Source organism: Theropithecus gelada, chromosome X (genome assembly GCF_003255815.1).
Source record: "Theropithecus gelada isolate Dixy chromosome X, Tgel_1.0, whole genome shotgun sequence".
In the NCBI taxonomy this organism is placed as follows: Eukaryota; Metazoa; Chordata; class Mammalia; order Primates; family Cercopithecidae; genus Theropithecus; species Theropithecus gelada.
In genome coordinates this window covers 146,307,458-146,331,324 of record NC_037689.1, presented here as the reverse complement: position 1 = coordinate 146,331,324, position 23,867 = coordinate 146,307,458, and the positions used below count along the sequence as shown (strand labels likewise).

Below are 23,867 nucleotides of genomic sequence, written 5' to 3'. Positions count from 1 at the left end.
CATTATCCCTTCTAACTTAAATAGGTAACAATTACAACAATAATCATGGCAACAGTAGCTGCAGCAGCCATCATTTGTTGCACAGTCTCTGTGTGCCAAGCATAGTTCAGGGCTTCACCAATATTCTGTCTAAGCCTCATCATAACTCTGCAGGGAAAGTTCTGCTGCCGCTGTTTCTGGCCTCAGAGAAGTTCAGCTCCGTCCTGAGGGCCACAGAGCCTAAAGAGCTGAAAAGTCAGGATCTAATAGCAGGTCCATTTTCCTCCAAAGCCCATTCTTTTCATTCTCTTTCCATTCCACCAGGTCACTTCAAAGTACTGCCATCCATGTTTGCCCGGCTTCTTTCTTTTTAATATCTCTCTGTGACATTCGAAATTGTTGCTTAGCCTTTTTAGACTCTGCACAATGTGGATTCCAGAACCCTGTATCAAGAGTCAGCAAATCTGGCCCATCTTGTGTTTCTGTACAGCCTGTGAGATCTGAATAGTTTGCAAAAGATGAACATTTGCAATCAATTTGTTGAGAGGGGACACTAACTTTGAACACCAATTAAGCAAAATGTTATGAAAAAATTTTATATTCTTCGTTCTTCTTACCAATAGACTTGTATTTCAAAAATTATACATAATTGGTATTATATTTTGAATCTTATCAGTAACAATTTTGTGAAAATTTGTGTTCTCTCATATTTTTCTTCCTAGTAGCCTTGGTTTCACCTCTTGACACAAAGCCCAAAATATATAGTGTCTGATGCTTTAAATAAAAAGTTTCCTGGCCCCTGCTGTAAACTCAGCAGATTTTTCTGCTTCTTCTTCCAATTGCTTCTTTGCACTTCTTTTCCCCAGCTTCCATGGAAGCAGTTCCTGAATGTCTGTTCTCAACCCTCTGCTCATCTCTCCATATAATTTCCTGCAGAGCCCTTAACCACTTCTGGGCAACTGACTTCCCCAATTGCTAGCCAGCCTAGGAGGGTTTGAAGTTAGAGGGTGCTGCTCCTGGAAGGTGCTGTGAGAGTCCTCCATGGGGGACACCACCCTCATTCACAGGGAAACAAGCCATAATCTTGCTTGCAGACAAGAAGCCCTTCCTGGTTATGCAGGGAGCCCTAAGCTCCTTCTCCTAGGCTTCCATAGCACCTTGTTCATACCTGTCACCTCCTTCCACTGGACTGTGTGCTTCTGGAGTGCAGGGACCATATCAAATTCAGCTTTCTATCCCCAGCCCATCGTGCTGCAGATGCATGCAAAGCATTTGCTGAATGAATGAGACATAACCCCTGAGTGACTGTTTTGAGTTGCCTCACTCAAAAGCTCTGTGACCTACCAAAGGGCATGTGCTTTCTTCATGCAAAATCTGCTTAAAAATCATTTCAGGAGGCTTTTCGTGCAACTTCACAAGCTTAGGTTGTGTTTGAGTTCTTTCATTTCAGAATTAAAACAACAACAAGAACAACAACAACAACAAAAACAAACAAAAAAAAATGCATTTTTTTTCCCACTGATCCTTTAATAGCTGCTTACCTGCCCTTGCCCTTACTTTACTCTGTGCTCAGAGAAAACAGTTTTCTCTGGGCCTTTCTCTGGTTATTTTTATTTTCTGAACTTATTTTTTCTCTTAAGAGACAAGCACTCTTTCCCTTTTGTTCGTCAATATAAGAGTAAGACCCAATTCAACATTTTAAACAGTGCTTCCTTTCAATGCAGTAATTGAGTTAATGTGTAGTTTTCAATGGATCTGTTCCCTCGCACTGAAAGTTTTTATGATTTCAAAGTAGAGTTCATTGTCACATTGCTTTTGGAGTGTGTTTTCTAGATATTTATAAAGTGGCAGTAGAGACTGTTTTATTCTTGAAGAAATTATTTTGATCAGAGATGCAGGAATTTTGAAATGATGAAAAACTGAAAAAGCAGCTTGGAGTTATAAAATGGTCTATGTCCACAGTCATCTAGTTTCTCTTCCCATCACTGAGGGGTGTGGGCTTGGGCTGGTGAGGGGTGTTTGGGAATCAGAGGAGAAACTGATGCTCAGGCAAGTTTAGCTAACTTCACGTCTGACACAGAACTGGGATTCAAACTCACTCTCTATAAGAGACATCTCTTCAGTGGGCCTTCGAGGACATTGGGTCCAACCCCTTCATTTTAGCGATAAAGAACAAGCCCAGAGAGAGGAAGGGGCCCTCTTAGCTTACTCTGTAAGCCAAGGGCAGCTTCAGCACCAGGTCAACAGTTTTTGGGCCCCTACTCCACTGCTGCTAAGACTGAGCTGTCCCAAGCAGATAGAACTCTAAATAAGGCCTCAGGCACAGGTGAGTTCCCTGAGTCTCTGATCAGCATTATAGTGGATGCTTTTCTATCTTCGATTAGGGCATTTTAGTATTAATATAAAAATTATCATGAAGGCTTGGATAATTGGCTGACCAAGTGGCTTCACATTTTCAGCACTATTATGCCTTTGGTTTTATTAAACAGCAGTTACCATATATCAATGAATATTTCATTGGTCTTTCATTATTGAATGAATCACTGAAAAATCACCACAGTGGAGTTAACTTTATCCTGCCTCCCTAAAATGGCATAGTGCTTGCCATCTTATTAGCAGATACTTTTATGGCTATAATTTGGCTTAAAGATCAAATAGTTAAATAACTCTGAACCACATCTTTTTAAACTTTTCTGTCTTGCCATTAGCCAAAGCCTGGCTAGAATTTTGTATGTACAAAAATGACTGTAGTTCTAGAATTGACCTTCACTCCTGACTTGTCACTGCAAAATATTTGGGGTCTGTTGAATCACTCATCTTCATGAAAAAGCAATTTTCACAAAATACTTACTTTCCATTGCCAACCCATGGAGATGGGATCTGTGCGACTTTTGAAGCATTTTGCTAAAAGAGAGAGAGAGAGAAAGGGAAATAAGGACATCTATTTTGTGTTTTATTAATTCAGAAACAGATGGAAGTGTGATTTAGAGTACATTAATATTGATTGCAGCATTTCGGGATGCAGAGCTGGGATGTATGTGCACGTCAGCACACCACGACGCACACTCGATGAAAATAGCTGGTTAGGATAATTAGTGGGCTCCAATCAGGACCATGAAAGTCACTTGATGAAAGATCTTATACACTAAAAGGCCCAGTGAAATCAGACTCGGTTCTCCAAGAAGTGGTTTAATTATCCTCATCTGAAATTTATTCTGCAAAACAAGCTCTTCAGAGTACAAGTAAGCTTTTCACCTTTAGCTCCAGTTGGAAACTTTTTCCCTGGGATGCAGAGTGAGCTGTCATTTCTAATAATCCACGAATGTGTCAAAGCCAAGCAGTATTTTCATTTGTTTGTTTGTTTGTTTTCAGGAATCACCTTGATTTGCTATATTTACATGGAAACTCTCATGGCTAAAGAGCTTCCCTATTTAACAAAGTGACTGGTCCAGGGCTGCATTGCAATCGAATACTAAACATGCCTTTGTTCCTCTGATGGAACTGGGCTGGTTTAAAGGATGGGCTTCCTTGTATTTTCAAGACCACACACTTGTGGATCAGAGGGAAAACTGACATTCAGCATTACCACTACAGGACAAGTATCAGGCTCATTGTAATGGCCTAGCCAGGTGGAAGGTCAAGCAGCACAGATGGCCACAACTCTTGAGGCACTGTGCCTGACTCAGACCTGCTCTCGGAAGTTACAACCCCAGTGATGCTCATCTTCTGCCTCTTTGCTGCCAGCCCAGCCCCCTTTACAAAAGGAGGGTCAGGGAAAGAGTCAGCATTTTCGGGAGTCCAATGAGAATGGAACACTTCTCTGGAATTTTGTAGACCCACACCTAAGGTGCATTCCGCAGACTCCAGTTTTTAATCTCAAGAAAGCTCAACACACTCCTAGATGAATGAATTATTTAATATTTGTTTGGAGTTTTGCAATACCCTGTAAACTACATAGGGCAGGCCAAAGAGGGCAAATATTACATCAGTGGGTCTCAAAGTGTGATCACAAGAACAGCAGCAGCAGCATCACCAGGGAACTGATTAGCAATACAAATTCTTGGGCCATGCCTCAGACCTACAGAATCAGACACCTAGGGACTGGGGCAGAACACTCTTGTTTCAAAAGTCCTCTGGGGGATTCTGATGCCCACTGAAGTTCAAGAAAGAACTTTCTAAAGCAGAAGTTAAGAGTGTAGACATATGAAGAGAAGAGGGCCTGTTGTACGTGACTCCCTTTTACCCACATGAATATTAGCCTTATGGCATTATGGCCACACCACATAATAGCTGGGGAACTTGCTCCTTTTCCCAACTGTGCCACAGCGTCTTCATAAAGCTGTGCACTTCCACTCACTGTATGTTTCATGTAAGGCCATAATTTTGCTCATTTCAAACAACTACTTTGGTATGATTTAGCCAAGAAGTCTCAGGCACTTGATAAAAAAAGAAAAAAATCATGTCCTTTTCTTTTTAGACCTGCCCAACAGAAGGAGCATTGAGTCTCCCCAACTCTAAATCATGACTGGTGTTGGAGGGTACAGTGATCAGGCCTAGTATGAAGCTGCTGTTTGCAATTTTTACCTGGGCTCATTCTCAAATTTTGGCTTTGCATTTTGAGATTGCCTTTTTTGTGCTTGCAAGTTAAAAGCCCCAGTTCCCAACAATATGGCCTTGTTTGTTTGTTTTGATAGCCAAAGCAATCAGTTGTTTTTAATTACAGCTACTGCACTCCAAGACTCCCCATGGCCAAAGGCTTTCCAGGGGTGTGGATGTGCACATAGAGCCAGGGTGGCCACAGTGACTTCTCTCACTTCTGAGAGATTCCTGGGCTGACCTATCATTTAACAAAAGACTGGCCATACCTATAGCCACAAGTTGTGCCCACCTCACAGAGCAGCAAAAAGGTGACATACTCCTCACTGCAACCAGGAGGTTGTCAAGGGTCATTTGTGAGTCTGGAAAAAAGTCAGGGGATTGCACTATCGTGCCTTCTCTCCCTGGAATCAAATCAGACATAAACTCCTTGCTGAGCCCTTAAGGAGGGATAGGATGGCCATGGCCAGCAGGGAGGAGAGAGGTTAGGCCTTTGGCAGCATTTGACATTCAATAACATGCATGTCATGTCTTATTAGTGATTTTATCATCATGTACCTATAAATTATACAAAATAAGGATTACCTTAAAATATTCCATCAGTGATCTGGAGTACTTCATAGCATGGTCCTTCTTCAGCTTAAACATTCTCAAATAGAGGAGTGATAAACATCGGTAGCTGTGGTGATAAGGAAAGGCTTCTGTTAATGTCAGTGCTTAGTGAAACTTATAAACTGTTAAGAAGAATGCTGATTCACAATTTGCAGTTACTCTCCTATGGTTAGATTGAGAAACATAAGTAAATAAAGAAATTCTAAAGAGGGAAGGGGCAAGCGTTAAAATTCCATTTTGATAAGGGTATAAATTAGGAGAGTAAATGTTTAGTCAGCGACTGAAGAAATCCATTAGTTATCCTTTAATAGTTTAATGGAAAACAAGAGTAATGATCTGGGGTAAGCAGCTTAAGTTGATCTAGAGTTTTCAAATCCTTCTATGACATTTCAGCAATTTTCTTGTGGCCTCCATGGGACTCACCATAGTACTGCTAGCTTTTTGTCCCCATCCGAAGCCAAGGGACTTGCAAAGTTCTTCAGCCTCATTGCATACCTTTGAAGAGAAAGAAAAAGCTAAAGTGGAATCTGTATTACCCTTCAGAAATGCCCAAAATCATTGGTAGTCTGATTGCCTGTATGAGTTATTCCCACATTTGCTCTGGGCAGGAGGACTGACTGGTGCATGTGGGCAAAAGCATGCTTCCCCGAAAACACACAAAATCGGGATCAAAGCGTCATAAGAGGACTCATGTGAAATACAGAGTTCAACTCTGAAGAAGGCAGTGAAATCATGAGCCTTAGGACAATGCTTTGGAATTACTGTGAGTGTGTGTGTGTCTGTGTGTGTGTGCATGTGTGTGTCTAAATGCTGGTAAAATACTGTTTCTAGGCACACTGTAGCTAAACGACATGATTGGTTTTCAATGAGAGGTGGACAAGAATGTCAGTTTCAGTTCAGTTTATGACAGATTAGGTAAATAACATACAACTATGTCTGACATGAGCATAGGGAGACCTCAATCATACAGTTAAAAGGTCTTTTCTAATGGCTCAGGTTTTGAATATATTCCTATTGAAAGTGTTTTTTTGTTTTTGTTTTTAAATGAAGGTCGATTTCACAGCATTTTAAGGTCTAAGCACCCTTAATTTATGATGCTTGTATATTTTGTCTTTCTATTCTCCTTAATTGTTACTGTTCTGCACTGGGGTGATAAAAGGTTGAGTAGTTCCCTTTTTTTTTCTTCTAGTCAAGTACATTCCATTCAGGGCATTTAGACTCTTGAAAATCGATTCATTGCATAAAATCATTGTCTGAGCTTTAATGCAATTTCACAGGTATTTGTGGTAGAATAAGTAATGGAGTTCTGTGTGGCAGAAGGAAGTTGAAAATTCTCATTTATAAGAAGGCTATGGAAAGCCTGCAGGGCCACTGAGCTGGCATGCCTGACTCCTCACTTTCAGCAGCCTTCGCCCACAGAACACTGGGGAGCCTAGGCTCACCCCCTGAGACTTGGCCTCCACAGCATTCTAGCCGCCTTGCTCTCCTGGTTATTGCTCTAGTTGTGTTGAGTGAACATTTTCCAGGAAAGGCACTTGTACATTTAATGTGGGCCCCTTCTTTTGTTGCAATATTAAGCAAAGGAATTTTTTATTATGTAATAAATCTAGCTTTCTTTGACAGTTGGATCACTGAAATGTCAAGTCATTGTGATGCCCCACTTGTTTTCACAAATACATTTCTATTGCAGATTCCCAGAGCTCAGAGCAACTATAATTACTTGAATGAAGAAAATGGGGCTCTCTCTCTGTAGCCAGCATACTGTCGGGGAGAGAGTAATAAAAATTTCTTCAACATAATATTGCAGTACTAAAAACTATGTTCATATTACACTCACCCTCTAATTGCAACCAGATTTGAAGTGACTTGATAGTGGAGTTTCAATTGCTTAAATGGACCAGAAGACCTAGTTGCTTTAACTCATTTGATTCCCAACTGAAATTTTTCTCATTAAAAAATATTATACACACATGTAATTTACAGAAACTATTAAAAAAAGTAAAAAATAGAGAAGACATAAACGGGTACATGCAAAAATGGTGAAGTTGGAAACAAAACAAAACAAAACTAGTTGAATCTGAATGAAGTCTTTGGAGCGTATCAATGTCAACATTCAGGCTGTGATACTGTAATATAGTTAAGCAAGATGTTCCCATTGGGGCAGACTAGGTGAAGGGTACACAGGAACTCTCTGTATTAGTTCTTACAACTGCATGTGCATCTACAATTACCTCAAAATAAAGTTTAAAAGCATTGACTTTAAAGTGAATGCTTGTAAATTCTCCACTGACTTTCAGGTTTCATTGAAATAAACTTCTACGGGAAGTAAAATAGCATATAATAAAACATAAATCATGCTTTTTCCCTAAATAACTTTTTTCAAATAATTAAAAGAAAATTACTTAATGATTCACATCGCACTTTTACCACAAAATGAAATTTGTATTTTACTTTCATATTTTTAAGACAGCATGTGTTTTCTTAAAAGAAAATAAGAAAGAAGAATATGCAGAGAGGGAAAACACCCATAATCTCACTCACTTATTACAGCTATGATTTCATTTCCTTTCCAGTTTGGTTCAGATGCATATACAAACTTTTCATGATCATAATTGTAGTGTGCATGTTATTCTGCAGCTTGATTTTATTTTAACATCATATTATAAATATATTTTGTGTGGCTGCATAGTCTCTGTCATTGTTGTATTTCAATCACTGCAAAGTATTCTGTTGAGTGTCTACTATGTAATTACTTTTCTATTATTATTTGGTGTGCTTCCAATTGTGTGCTATTATATATAATGTCAAATTGAACATCATACCGATTACTTGTTCTAGTCTTTACAATTGTTTTCTTCAGGAGAGAAAACTCAGATTTCCACAGTTAAAGTACTGGATCAAAAGATATGAATACTCATTTGTATGGCTTTTCCTACACAATGCCAAATTGCCCTCAATTTACAATAATCAGTTTCCATTCCCATCAGCTGCATAGAACAGGTCTCGTTCACTGCTAGGCCTTCTTTTGCTGTAGTTTTTAATGCTAGATATTAACATTGTTACGTTTTCTTGTTAATTTAAAAAGTGCCTTTTTAAATTTGCATTTTTGAATGAATAGAGAGCATGAATTGTCCCTGTGTTTGTTCACTAATGTTTCCCTTCAGTTTTGAATCCTTATAATTTTTGCCAGTATGTTCATCTTGTGTATCTTTGAAAATCACAGGTAGTTTTGACTAGACACTGAGCAATCAATTTCTTCTTGAAAGCTACAGAATGGTGGTGGTGCCTTTCACAGTATATAAAGTAAGTCAAGGAGAAGTACTTGACACTTTTCTCAGTGCCTACATTTCAGAGCAGTGCAAAGAGAAAGAAGGCTGATTGGCTCAGCAGGCAAGGCTAGAGCTGCCCTTATAATCACCCTACTTTTGTGGCTCTAACTAAACTTCTGATTCTATGTCAGCAGAGTTGCTTTTATTTAAAAAAAAAAAAAAAAAAGTTCTTTTTATCTTTTGGAATGTGTCACTGGGAAAATATGCACACTAAATCTGTCCAATGTTTGTGTGAAGATTTAGGTACAAATATCCTCAGATTTGTAACAGTTAATGCAGATACAAGCCAAATAGTATAAACCAGTCCTGGCATGATTGATTAATCAAGCCAGATGGAACTGGACATAAGGACTTTTCAGGTAAAAAACTGCTTACTTAATCAATCAAAAGTGATTATTTAGTCCATCTAGTGAACGATGGTGCTTATTCACTATTCAGGGGTGGATTAAATTATTGTACAAATATCTGCAAATCACTGGATAACACCAGAATGGATTATTTCTTCTTCTACCTCTTCTTCCTCTTCTTCTATGAATTTTTTGATAACCCAGAATTTCTACACCACCAAGACCAACAGCCAGAAAATTTCATTTAAAATATAAATGAAACCAATAATGTGTGCAGTTAATATCCCCTCTCCTATTCTCATCCTCTCATCTGTACCGCCAGCCCCTACTACCACCTCATCTATTTCCCTAATTCCAGACGCATAGAAAGTCTACTCCACACCTGCAGCCTTAAACACCAACTCCAAGTTGGAACAGGGCCCCTCCCTTTTTAATAACCAAGATAAAAATTCTTAGAAAACATGGTTTGTAATAGAAATCCTGAGAGCACCATTTTTTTGAATTATAAAACTGCACCTTTGAAAAGACAAGTCAATGCTAAATGGTAAAATGATTATACTTATTTCTACCCACTACATTTCCATTTTAATGTTACGAATATTGAAAATTATAACACTCACATTATAACTTCTGGAGGAGATAATTTATAAAATCAGTGTCCATCAATTATAAATTTTCCATGATATTAATAAAATAGCAAGAACTAATTATGATGACTTCTAAGAGGATGGCTTGGACAAATTATTAATAAGTGGAAATGATAAATTTTTAAAAACATAGCTTCTAATTCTAGCTGAAATGAGTGTAGGAAGATGATTGCAGAAAGGCCATTCACCTGAGGAGCTCCACAGTCTCAGAGTACATGGTGTACGGGGACTTTGCTTCCAGAGGGTCGCGTTCCATGGCATTGCCACATTCAGTGAAGGACAGGGCGGCATCAGCATAATTCACAGCTTTGCCAAATTTCTCGAACTGAAACAGGAAGATGACTCGTCAAGATGATACTCTCTGTTTTCTCCTTCATATAAAAGAGTGGTTTGAAACGGGGGTAGTTTTGCCCCCTTCCCACAAGGAACATTTGGCAATGTCTGGAGACACTTTCAGTTGTCACCCCTGGGGAGAGGGGGCATCTGGTGAATAGGGACCAGGAATGCTTATAAACTTCTGCAATGCCCAAAACAGCTCCCATGATAGAGAATGAGCTGGCCCAAAATGTCAGCAGTGCCCAGGCTAAGAAACCCTGATACAGAAGACAATGTATGAATTGGTCTTAACAATGAAGTTACCGGCTTAAGGTTCTATCGTCATGACACCAAGGCTAGCTGAGAAGAGAAAAATGCAGGCAGGGTGTCATATGTAGTTTCTGGCATTGTTGTTGCTGTTATTGTTATCTTTTTGCTGGACCTGATCCAAATCATTGCCTCAACTAGTTTCTATTCATGAAATTTACTAAACTATCCAGTCATTGTAGTGTCCTATAGACAGTACTTGCAACTAAGGGCTGCTTTTTATAAGTCTCATGGACAATGAACACATACATTTTTGCTTTAGAACTCTTTGTGAGCACATCAACTTCACTCTCAGGAGAAGAATAACAAATTGATGCTATTGTCATGAGAAATGGGAAGCTGTAGTATGACTGTTGACAATAATCACATCACTTTCATTGTAAATGATAGTTTGAAATAGTGTGTCAAAAAGCCAAAAAAATATAGTACTACTAAATATTTTAGTTTAGTAAAATTTTATTGCAAAGGTTTTAGCCCTGATAATGGTCATGATTAAACTGACTTAGACATACTGATTTCTTTTTTATGTGTAATGAATATTATATATGACACTTTTATAGTGAGTATTTTATAACAGGATTTAACATTTTCAATTTTTGATAGCAGGATGTAAGAATTCCACTAATATGGTATTTTATGTAAAAGAAGGAATATAATGCAGATTTAGCTATTTTAATTTTCTTGTATACCTTTTATCAAAATATTTTCTATGCAACTGTGAAAGTTTCAATTTTCAAAATGGCAGAGTAGCTATCTCTAGTAAAGGATTAAGTACAACCATAAAATGATTAGCTACAAGTCCTGCAGAATCTCTTATTGTAAATGACTTTTTACAATAAATGTTCTTCAGCTTTTATGAGCTGCAGGAATTCTGTGGTTTTCTTTCTGTAAGTTACTGTGGAGAAATACCGGTTTCAATAAAATTCAAGCTGATTTCGTGAAAACTTGTATACATATATGCAGACCAGGTCCTTTCTCTTTTGCCTTACAAGATAATTTCCTTAGGTCATCTGGCTCCACTGGCTCTCCCATTTGGAAATTGTTCTTAGATCCTGATTTCTGAAAGTGACTTTTCATTCATAACCCAATAGCTGGAGAGATCTGTGAAGATCACCTAGCCTAAAGCCCTTCTTCCCTAGGAGTATTTGATGTCCAGACAGAAAATTACATGACCATAGTGCCAATTAATAGCCAAGTTATGCCCCACCCCTGGGACTGTTTCCCCATCCATAAAATGAGTGGCTTAAACTATAAGGGTGCTTCCCAGGCTAATATACACATAAAGCTAGCAAAAATATCATTCCTCTAAGTGTTCCTCAACCTTTTTTTTCAATATCACCCCCCCACCACCAAGAAATTTTTAAGATACCATCAGCCCTCTTTATCTGTGGGTTCTGCATCCATGGATTTAACCAATCTTAAATCAAAAATATTCCGAAAAAAATGAATGGCTCCATTTGCACTGAACATATACAGACTTTTTCTTGTCATCATTCCCTAAACAACTCATTATAACAACTCTTAACATAGCATTGCATTGTATTAGATACTATAAGTAATCTAGAGATGATTTACTGTATATTAGAGGATGTGAACGGATTATATGCAAATTGCCATTTTATATCAGAGACTTGAGCATCTGAGGATTTTGGTGTCCGAGGGGGTCCTGGAACCAATCCTCTATAGATACAGAGGGATCACTGTATTTTTTCACGTACCCCCAATGAAATTTTAATACAAAAAATATACTTATTCTCTCTTTATGCTCTGTGGCCCCTTGGAGGGTCACACCCCATTGCAATAACTAAAACTTTTTCACCCCATCTCCAAAACCAATTTTTGCCCCCATAGGGGCAGTGTCTCCCCAATTGGGAATGCACATTCTAAATGGATTACGCCAAATGTGATCCCTTGAAAGACATATATATAAACACAACCTTGGAATGTAGAGTGTTATTAGTTCATAATTATATGTGTATATGTCTGCAGCACTGATTTTTCTCAGTTCCTCAAACATTTCATTTACATGGTCTCCTGTGTACATCCCAGTCTTCATCAGCTCATGTAACAGCTTGTCAAAGGAACATGTGTATGCTCCCTAACCCCAATTTCGACAGATGGCAAACCCTAGGAGCACTTGAGTGCTCTGTAGTGCCATAGAGTTGAGGACATTTAGAGAAAACCTTTGGTCTTTGAGGCAGCAGCATTGCCATCCAGTGCCTTTCAAATCTCTCATCACCTATAGAATGGTCACAGGTACAGTTTGTCCTGGCATCTCCAATGGAGTTAGCACCCAGCCTGCCTTGTCATTTTTGTCTGCAGGAGCAGGGAAAATTGTTTCTAAGGAACAATTTACACCACAGAAAGGTTACCTGCAGACACTAAGCAATTTGTACCACAGCAGGGAAATGACAGAAAGTAGGGAAAAGGCAGATGTAAGGACCATGGACAGTTTATGTTGGCCACATACTAGTCATGGTATTTCATCACAGCATTCCCAATATAAAACACTACTGGGACAACTAAGTCCTAGCGGGACACAATGCAATGTTTGAGGATGCTATTTTTTAACCCAATGGGGTTTAGTCAAAGTGAGAAGCCTGAATTTAGGGCCTTCCCTAGGACAGTGGTTCTCAAATACCTGCACTTGGGAATCTCCTGGGGAGCTTTAATACTCATTCCTGGGTCCCAGTCCCAGAAATTCTTATTTCATTGGTCCGGGATATGGGGTAGGCATCAGAGTTATTCTAAAGCTTCCCATGTGATGTGTGGTTGAGACCCACTGTTAGGAGCCTCAACCAAATCAAACAACTCAAAATGTTGAGCTTATCACTGATCTAGGTGGCTAAAACATTTGGAGGCAGCTGGGTAAAATATCTTGAGAAATCCAGATGACAGCATTTCTTTTCTCTGCTTGGGACCCCAGCCTAATTGAGGGGCTCACTCTGAAAACATGTCATCAAATGCAGCAAGGAGCTGAGTTTTTCCTCAGGCCTAGTTTTCCCAAAGCCAATTTTTGAGGCCATTTAGACAGCTCTAAACAACTCTCACATTCTCACATGACTTCTGGCTTACTGGACCCAAAAAGCGCATCATTTCCAGGGAAGTTTCATAAGTCATTTCAAATTCACTTGAAAGATAATGACTATGGTATATGCCATTGAGCTTCTGAAGTTGGGGCAAGGGGAAGAATGGTGGGAAAACAAATGACATGATAACCAAGCCCTGAGAACTTTGGGAATTACAGAGCTAAGTAATTTACCAGCTCAAATCTCCCCGTGTCAGGGCAGCAATGTGTTGACAGGCAGGTGTGGGCTGTGCTACTGAAAATTTGTTTGGAAAAGTGCTTTCTTTGTTTGCTTTTGAAACATAAATCCTTAATGGGAACAAAGCAATGAGAAAAAGGGAACCTACCAGTGCATCAGCTTTGTGCTTCAGCTTCTTAGCTTCTTGCATGTAATAATCAGCATTGTGAACCCTAAATAAACAAAACACGCTCTTTCAGAAACCAATGCTTCATCTTTTCATTAAAAGACTGAATCATCAAACCTTTTCTGCTATAAATTTATTCCCATATAATGCCTTGAAAAAGGCAGACTAATGCTGTCATTCATATCATAACCAACCTTGAAATAATACTGTAAATGAAATCTGAAGTACATAATGGCCCATTAGGATAAATAACCACATCCTCCAACCCCAACCATTACAGTTGTCCAAACAGATCAAACAAAACCTGGCTATAAATCTGTGTGTTGGTTATATGTGAGGACATGGATAGGAAAGGACAAAACAACCTGCCTTTGCACCTGCCTTTGGAACAGTAACAATGCTGCATAATTAAAATGGGACAAAAACATTTCTTGGTGGGGACAGAGTGGTGAGTGTGTATGCAGCAGGTGGGGTGTACTTTTAAGGGTATAGGATTTGATGCTGAGGTCTTATTTGGGGTGACACATGCATAGCACTAGAAAAGCCATGCTACCCCCATCCCCCATTCACTACTCCAAACTGTCCATGATAATCTGGAACAACATACGAGTCATCAAAAGTGAGCTTGGGTCTCCGGACATTAGTGCTGCTGCTGGATAGAAGGGGCAGAGCTGCCCAGGATGTCATCTCCAGGTGACTGCTATCCATGAGGCCAGTAGTGATGGTAGAGGTGATGGTGGAAATGGTAGTGGTAGTAGTTGTGGTGGTGGCTGTGGCGGTGGCAGTAGCTGTGACAGTGGTGGTGACAATGGCAGTAGCCGTGACAGTAGCAGTGGCAATAGCAGTATTGGTGACAGTGACGGTGGCAGAGGATGCCTTTTTTGGAGTGTCTCCCTCCTGGGAAAAAGGAGTACAAATAGTTTCCATTAGGTCCAGCTTTTTAAAACATCTTGTCATAAATGCTTTGAATGTCAAGCACGTTAAGAAAGAAGGTAAAAAAAAAAAAAAAAAAGAAAAAAGAAAAAGAAAAAGAAAAAGACAAAGAAACCAATGCACACAGCTCGAGGATAAATAGGTGACCCTGGATATTTTATGAACACCATGAATCACCAGCTTTTATTCTATGATGACACCAAACATCAAGATAATCGGGTGCTGCGATTACATAGCTCCACCATCCCATTAAGACAGCCATGGCAAAGGTCTAAATCCAGTGGTAAATGTGAGGGAGAAGGGAAGGAAGAATATAGAGAGGAGAGAGGAGGAGGGAGGGAGAAAGGAAGAGATGCATGGACAAAGAGAAGGAGAGATAGAGATATTAAATAAATCCCTTGACCCCGATGTGGGTATTTTTGATAAGGGAACCAACCCAGAAGCTTTCTCTAGGGTAAGTAACGTCCTCAGGTCACTCTGCAAAATACCAGATACAGTCCAGCAAAATACCAGGAAATTGTACTCTAATCATCCCTGCCCTGGCTAAACTGAGGTTGAATCAGCCCTTTTGTTCATGTGAGGCGCTTGATTGGTTTCTAGCTAAGTGAAATGTGAGTGTGTCTCTATTTTGTTTTGAAATCTTGGGATGGTGAAGCCTCATTTCTACCAGGTCCAAAATCAAACGGGTAAAATACTTACAAGGGCTTTGCTTTGAACTGTCATTGCTATAGAGAGGATGGAGAAAGGAGGTGGTAAGATTTGTAATTATGTGACAGTGTAGTATCACAAGACCACCTGCTGTGTTCAAGTGGCCGACTCTGCCCTCCCGCCCCCAGCAACTGTAGGACTCTCCTGACTGTTCTCTCTCTGACCATACTTCCCACGGTGCCTCCTCTTCCTTCTGCTCTTCTGAATTGGTATCTCTCTAAGGTTGGTGTTCCCCAAAGTTCACTCTGCAGATCTCTTCTTTCTTGATATGATCTGTCAATCTTGTGTGTTATTGGCACAGATTCAACAATAAGTAGGTAACACCCAAATGGAAACCTCAATCTTACCCAATCTCCAAAGCTCTAGCCTACAGTGATCATCTTAGGACAATTCCACCAACATGGCCATTAGCACCTCAAATTTTTGGCAAACCAAATCACTAATCAAACCAGTTTTCTGTTTCTGTTAATGGCAGGATGGTCTTCCCTGTCATCAAAGCTGAATTTCTCGATGTCAATAGAGTTTCCAAACTGAGTTTGGCACAATTACACAGGGAACTGCAGTAGTATCTGGGCTAGGGGCACTGAAACTGGCAAGGTAGAGACTCCCCACCTTTCCTTGCATCTGAGCTGCTCTGCTTTAATCAGCTTTATATATTGAAGTTCCATAAATTATTCCATTTTGAACAATGATAATGCTCCTAAAACTCTTTTTGAAAACCACTGCTCTATTTCATCTTTAATTAACAGTTAATTGTAGTTAATTACTCCTATTAATTGTATCTCCCCAATATCTCTCGAATTTGTCCCTTTCTCCCTCAAAGCCTCAAAATGCAGGCCCTCATGGCTTCTCACTGAGACTAACAAAGAGTCTCCTGGCTGGACTCCCAGCCCTTGAGCTAGCTTCTGCCTCCACCCTCATTCTGCTGTCTGCTAGCTTGAGCTTCCTGAACAAATTTTCTAGCATCTCCCTGCCCTGCACTCAAATACAAACTCAAGGCTGAAGCCCCTTTGCTGGCACTCAAGGCCCTACCTGATTTGGCTGCAGCTTTCTGTCCGATCTGCGACTGTTCCCTTCCATGAACCTTAGTTTCAACCGAACTGAACATGCCCTTGCTTTTTTCACTTTCCTGATTTGACACATGTGAAGTTTTGGATTTCAAAAAGCCTTCCATTCATTTCTCTCTCTTTTTTTTTTTTTTTTACCACCTTGTGATAATTTATTCAACTTACTATTTTCGTTGCATTTTGAAAATTTTAAAATTGTGGTAAAATACACATATAATAAAATTTATCATCTTAACCATTCTTTTTTTTTTTTTTTTTGCCTGGGAGACAGAGTCTCGCTCTGTCACCCAGGCTGGAGTGCAGTGGCGCGATCTCGGCTCACTGCAAGCTCCGCCTCCCGGGTTCACGCCATTCTCCTGCCTCAGCCTCCCGAGTAGCTGGGACTACAGGCGCCCGCCGCCTCGCCCGGCTAATTTTTTGCATTTTTAGTAGAGACGGGGTTTCACCGTGTTAGCCAGGATGGTCTTGATCTCCTGACCTCGTGATCCGCCCGCCTCGGCCTCCCAAAGTGCTGGGATTACAGGCGTGAGCCACCGCGCCCGGCCATCTTAACCATTCTTAAGTGTACAGTTCAGTCATGTTAAGTATATTCACACTGTTGTGCAACCAATCTCCAGAACCCTTTCCATCTTGCAAAACTGAAACTCTGTACCCATTAAACAGTATCTCCTCATTTACCCTTTGCCTTAGACCCTTGCAACCCCCATTCTACTTTCTGTCTCTATGAATTTAACTACTCTGCAGAACTCGTGTCAATGGAATCATATGGTCTTGGCCTTTGGTGTCTGGCTTATTTCACTTAGCATAATGTCTTCAAGGTTCATCCATGTTGTAGCATATGACAGGATTTCCTTCCTTTTCCATTTTTGTGGATAGACCACATTTTCTTCATCCACTTCCCTTCATTTTTAAACCCTACTCATCTATTAAGGACCAACTCAGGAAACGCCTCCTCCATCAGGAAAACTGCCTTATGCCTACAGCCAGAAGTGCTTTAATCGTCCTTGGACCATTCAGAGACCTGCCCTAAGACACCAATCACCAGCTATTTTACATTCTAGTCCTTTGAGCACATGTCTCATTGCTCACTTTAGACTGAGAGCTCTTTGAACACTGGAGCCATCTCTGATTTATGATACTGTCCCTCCACCCCACAGCCCAGTGCCCTCAGCGTTTGCTGAGTGCATGCATGCACGTATGCACGCATGTTTCCCATAGTCAACAGGGTCACTTTAAAGACAAAAGCCAAATGTGAAATGTATTTCTTATATTTATGTGGATCTTTTACAGTTGATCCTGGACCTTCTGAATATGAAATAATTATTACCACCTAGATCTCACTGATATAAATGTGCTGAGAACCTATGCATCTACAAATTGCTATGATGGATATGAAGAAAACAAATATTTTTTACAACCTAAACATTTTAAAGGAAACAGAGCCATAAAAAACTTGTAAGCCAGCTCCATGTCTCCACTGCCACAGTCAGATTGGCCTAGACCAAACAGTTAGGCCAGCCCAAGACAGTGTCATTTGTCTCTATGGCCAAGATGTATGGCAAGAACCCTGAAACATTATATCCACCACACGTGGCATTTATGTCAGTCCTGGCACATCTGACTGGAAATGGCTGAATTCAGCCATGATCATGTAAGTTATATAGAAATGTCATCTCTCCGTACTTACTCACCCATTGAGTCAATAAACAGGACTTCATGCCTAAATGGAATAGAGAAGACTCTGCAAGCACAAAATTGCAAATGTTTTTGGAGCTAGAAGAAGCTTTATAGATCATCTAGTCAAATCCACTCATGTTATTATCTCAGAGATGTTTCCTGATTGGCCTAAAGTCATAGAGCAAATTTGTTGCAGTGCTAGCACTATGCAAGTTGAGAGTTAAGTGTCTTAACTCACAGGGTAAGGCAAAAATTATACCACAAAGTCTCCCAGATTTCAAATCATTAATAGAAAGAAAGAATGGCCCAAGAAGAGGCACTGGTTGCTCACTGCTATCAGAGAAGCCTAATGATTTCCCTAAGAAGGATGATATATTTCTAGGAGCAAATATTAATATATTTATCATGTTTACCCAGTAGATTTTAGCCCTTGTGGAAATGACTTTGCAGATTCTTTTAAGCATTATCAGTGTCATAATAACATCTGTAGCATTTATAATACCTAATTATTTGTGATAATATACTAGGCACTATACAAAGAGAAATAATGGAGAGTTTGTGTGTTTGTATACACAGGCCTCTCATACTTTTTCTCTGCATCTTCCTCCCTTCCTCCTGCAACATCCCCAAATGATCAAGTTAGATGAGCTGAGTTAACTTGTTTCTATCCGACAATTACAGTATTTCTTCCAAGATGCTTACATTTACCGATATCCCTTTGAAAGTAGCACAGAATTTGCCTTCAGTTCTCTTAGGTTTGGTAGATGTGATTTGTCCAGTCACAGAGATGCTTTTGTCTTGACTAAAGGGACCATTATTGCCACTGACATTTCTGCGGCGTGGAGGATCCTCTGGCAGTGGGGAAAGTGGAGGAGGAAATAGTTTCTCTTCCTTTCTTCTATTTGCTCTCCTGGATGAATTATTTCTGTGGAAAACAAAAAGTGTAGGGTGTCATAAAGTCTTCTCTTTCTTTATTCTGATTTTCCCCATGATGCTAGTACTGTCAGCTGAAGTCATATTTTAATTGCTATCCCTCTAACTATGGTGAAGAGTATATATAAAAATGCATATAGACATGGATATAGATATCTATATAAATACAGATATCTCTCTATATAAATATAGATATATGTATACATATGTATCCAAGAATAAATTCATGTCTTTGCAGCAGAACTCCATGACAAATGTAAATGTCTAATGGAGTGTGCTACAGTAGGATATTTTCAACTTTTCAAGATTACTGTTAATTAGATTTTTATGGAAAATACAATGAAGACTTTAATCCCATCATTTTCCAGGATGGTTCCTACTTATTTTGCCCTAGGACTTAACTGCACAATCATGCAATAAATGGCACAATAAACAATCAGTGGAAGAATATTTTCTTAAGAAATATTATGCTTATGCATTACTTAGAAATAAATAATGCACTAAATAGTTTTGTGACATACAATGCAAATTGTATATACAGAATGTTCTACTCCAACACCAAGCATAATGAGCCTCTGACCTTAAATTGTTATACTGAAGTACTGATGTACTCCACTTTACAAAACTCCATTTAAAAATATTATTTCGTCATATTCACATTAGACATCTGCAATTTTAAAAGTACTCCCGTGCTTTCAAACTGATTTATCTGCCCATTAAATGGGCACCATCAAATAGTCTGAGACTTCAAATAAAACAGAACAAGTGAAACCTTATGCTAGCTGCTTAACATGGTAATTGGGTCATGGATTTTCATTTTAGTTACTGTCTTAGACTAATCAATGAAGATTACTTGAATTTTAATCTTTTCTTAGACAACTAATATTGCACTGTGCAGCTATTTACTTTTCATGATTATTGACTACATTTTCAATAGCAAATTAAGTCAACAAGAATTTGTTTTCCTCTTGGTCAATTTCAGTCAGTGTCTAGAAATATAGATTTACAATATCTCAAAACAACAAATCAAAGATGAACAAGCATTCAAGTGGTCTGATTCCCTGAAATAGAAGTCATTGCAGACCCCTTGGCCCACTTCCACTGTGTTGCACAAATTTGCCAGTTGTAATATGTGTCATCTTCTCCATCTTTTGTTTCATAAATGTGGCCCTATGTTAATTTTTGTTGTGTAGTGAAACTGAAAAAACACAACTGTTTCTGTCATTACCTCAATTGATTAAAATTAATTAAAAATACTTTCCAATGGATTTTAAAAATTGCTTTGACATGTATAACCATTTTAAAATACTAGTGATGCCTGATTACAATGATGGTGAATATATGGATCAAGATTCTTGTCCATGAGGAAGCTCCACAAATAGCAGATCACATTAAGTGTAATAATTACAAAGGCACCAGGCCTTTGGGAATTTATATGTGTGGATGTCAAGCATGGCTGTGGCATCTACAGGAGGTGAATGGTGGCTCATTAGCTGTAACTACTCCCCCACTACTTGAGCTGCCTGAGAAGAAACTGGGGGCTGCAAGGGAAAGAGCTACTTCTGAGAGGCAGTTACTTTGCCATTGGCAACTACAGTCATGCAATGCCTGCCTGTCTGCCACTAAACCAACCAGTGGGAATTCATTGCATTCTGTACAGTGAGCACCTGTGACCTGGCCCTTTTACATCTGCCTGGTCATGATCTGGAACCATGGGGTCTTTAAAGACTTCTTTGGTGAAAGACACCCAGAGAGCATTTTCTAGAGACCACTCAGTCATTGTTACGACTTCCAATTACAAAAACAGCTTTTACGTCTTTGGGTACCTCTTCCAATAGGCCAGAGGAGAACAGTAGAGAAAAGAAGAGCATCACCACCTGCACTCAATTCTTAGAGGGTCTGCTGAAGGTACCAGCTCTAAAAAAGAAGGGGAGGTCCAGGAGAGTCCTTCTGTTGAAGTATGGAGAACTATAGCTGTCATAGTCTGGTGTGGAATCTTTGTTAGGTTTAGAATAGTCATTTAGAAAAGTGAATGTTGTCTCCCATTTTGTTTGAAAGGTTAATAAGGCACAAAGGAGCAAAGCTTGAGGAGAGGATTCCCAGGAGGAGACCGCTAAGAGGTCAGTCATTGCTTTATTCTTCCTCAACTCCAGAAAGGTTTCCAGAGAAAACTCATCTGTTTGATGGGCATAAGAAACTGATTGAGGCTCTTTCTGAACGATAAATGCTACAAGGGAAACACTGCTTTCCTACCTACTAGAAAAGCAGAGACATTGTAAAGGTAGTGGATTAAAGACACCATTTGGTGTAAGGAACATGGCTGTGCTACAGTCAAGCAGGCATAGGGCAGCAGGCATAGGCTGAAGTAAACAGCCTAGATGACTCAGTGGATTGTGGCACAAGCACACAGTCCCACGTCTTATATAATCATAGCCATGAAGACGTAACATAGAGAAGCTCACCACCTGGCTCTCAGCCACTATTGTTTGTGTAATGTATAAATGTAACACTCACCCTGTGAAGGAGCTGCTGAATAAAGCTATGTCTCATTTACCTGCTGTCTCTTTGAGTGTTCTTCCAGCTCCCTGCCCCATAACCACACACTCGCCTCAGACGTCAGCTGGGGCTAGACCCCAACCCTGAGCATGACATTTGGTAAGAACCAACTCAAATGACTAGATCTTTATGTAATACTTGGTCATCTCTCTTTTATAAGATGGGGAAAGTGACAGGCCACTGGGTCACCTAGAGAATGTAGCAGTGGGGACTGAAGGTTGTGGCAAGGCTGGATGGCCCAAATTGGTCCAAGCCTGGAAACTGAGGAAGCAGTGCCACCACAGCTATGCCATTTTAGTACTTCTTCCTTGCAAACAGTGGAGGAGGGCTCTGGAATGACCATGCCTGACCATCAGGGGAGCATGTCTCCTCACATGCCTGATCTACCCTGAGGTGAAGGGGTCAGGTTGCTCCACTGGAAGGGTCTCTAGTTCTGAGAACTTCAAGTATGTATGTGAAGGGATGTTTCAGAGCAAAGTTATATCAGAGAATACAGACGCACCTCACCAATAACTACTGATTCTCAGGGAGAGAGCAGCCCAGGACCCAAATCTCCTTATTAGTTAAACCAGATCTAGTGGTAATTGATCTTTTCTTTCCTTTCATCTCAAAACAACAAAGATCCAGACAAATGTAAGCTGATAACTTATTTCCGACATCTTATCTGTAGCAGATTGATGCCATATCACTGATGTTAAACTGTAATCTGTGAAATCAATTGTTAGCAGCAGTTAGCCAGATTGCCTCTCTGCTCTGGGCTGCTAATAAGCTCCAAAACTGGGCTTTGATGGAAGTAATCTCTAACGTTGAATGAATTTATGGCAATAATTACTCAGACAGAATGGTTCAAGTAGCTGACATGATTGTTAGTTAAGTGATATTTATAAGACAGAAATAACTTGGTCACAATGCTTGGCAGAAACAGAAGGCAGGACTTCTCTGGAGAAGACTCAAGCTGTTTGAGTGAGGAGGTGCCAGGAGGCCTCCTGATGGACTCTGGAACCTTCCACACAGAGAGAGAAGGAAAAAGGGGTGCCAGCTCCTTGGAATGACATGTTTGGGGAGGCCAGAGAGATGAGCTGTCTGGGAGTGGCCCTCGTCCTGGGACGGCTCTGTGTCAGGAAAAGCCAGCATTTTATGTTTTCATTCCCTTGGCTTCTGTGGAATTCCGGACATAGCTACTGGTCCTCAAGATTCATATCAATGTTAAGTAATGACATCAAAGAGGAAGCAGCTGCCTCATTCTGTCAAGATCAAAGAGTTGCTTTTCCAGGGAAATTGGCTAATCACCATCAGAACTGAACGTTGGGTAGAAGCAAGTGATCTGGTGAAAGTGATAGGGCTTCTCTTGACGCTTCTTGTTAATTTATTTACTTCCTTTTACCCTTCACTGAGTGCTAAAAGTTCATTTTGACTAATTTTAGTGATAAATCTGAATTACAGTAAAGAAATGTTGCTAAAAGCTCATGGAGTCACCCCAATTCTGGCAGCCTATGTTCCACCCCTCATCACACCCTTGTTAGACCAGTGGCCAGGGACAGCTGTCAGGCCTTGACTGAGAGACTCCTGTTTTTTACCTTAAAGTATTCTGGGGTAGGATCCCCCAAACAGGTTCAATCAGGATTTCTTAGGAGTCTGAACAATCATACCAAGCCACCATACAGAGACAGGGCAAACTCACTCTCTAGTGTTGGGAGGCTTGTGGGGTGGGGCTGGTGAGATGCAAGGGGGGAGCAAGCAGATAGTTGTGGCCTCCTCCAGGCGCTGCTTCTTCTCAGGGATCTTCTCTGCAACTTCTGTTGGCTTTGACAAGGAAAAAATACACAGAGCTTGAAATGCATGGCACCATTCAGACAACCATATTTTATACACTAAAAACATGAGCAAGATACATAGTTCGCTTTTATTTTAACTTCTAGATTAGGTAGGAGAGTTAAATGTGCACCTTTGATCAGACAGAAAAGCAATCAACTTGCCTAGCCTAGTCCTACCAAGAAGTTGGCATTTGGGAGAGTGGAACTGTGTGATCTGAACCTCTGTGTAAAGACCGACTGGCATGAGAATCTCACGACAAAAGTAAAGAGAATCTATTAAATTTTGGACACTTCTCCCATCAACAATGCCCCCACAAATGAGTAGTTTGGAAACTAATATTGTAACTTGAATGTAACATAAATCCTGTCCAAGCAGCATGGGGATCATGGCTGACATGTAAAGACTGCTTACACAATGAGCACCATGCAAGGAAATGAACCACATTCAAAGCACACCTTTGGACTTTTGCATGTGCTGTTTTGAAGGTACATTGTCAGCTGTGGTTATACTGTCATCATCACTAAGTGTGGAGAATCAGTGGTAGGGCAAAGATCTTTGACTTCTTGGTCCCTATTTTGGAATATAGGTTGAGTA

At 40.0% G+C, this 23,867-nt stretch overlaps 1 protein-coding gene across 6 annotated transcripts in view; it reads right to left on the bottom strand.

The window, feature by feature from the left end:
- AFF2 (AF4/FMR2 family member 2) overlaps nucleotides 1–23,867 on the bottom strand; it is a 503,764-nt gene that overhangs the window by 17,080 nt on the left and 462,817 nt on the right. For 5 of the 6 annotated variants that reach the window (XM_025372179.1, XM_025372181.1, XM_025372180.1 and 2 more), the window contains 8 exons: nucleotides 23,140–23,261; nucleotides 18,672–18,894; nucleotides 14,192–14,481; nucleotides 13,567–13,630; nucleotides 9,699–9,835; nucleotides 5,611–5,682; nucleotides 5,161–5,254; nucleotides 2,831–2,883 (listed from right to left, as the gene is read on the bottom strand). In XM_025372179.1, coding sequence (XP_025227964.1) covers nucleotides 2,831–2,883; nucleotides 5,161–5,254; nucleotides 5,611–5,682; nucleotides 9,699–9,835; nucleotides 13,567–13,630; nucleotides 14,192–14,481; nucleotides 18,672–18,894; nucleotides 23,140–23,261 — 1,055 coding nt within the window. The remainder of the gene's footprint in view (nucleotides 1–2,830; nucleotides 2,884–5,160; nucleotides 5,255–5,610; nucleotides 5,683–9,698; nucleotides 9,836–13,566; nucleotides 13,631–14,191; nucleotides 14,482–18,671; nucleotides 18,895–23,139; nucleotides 23,262–23,867) is intronic. The other variant, XM_025372182.1, reaches the window with a different exon arrangement.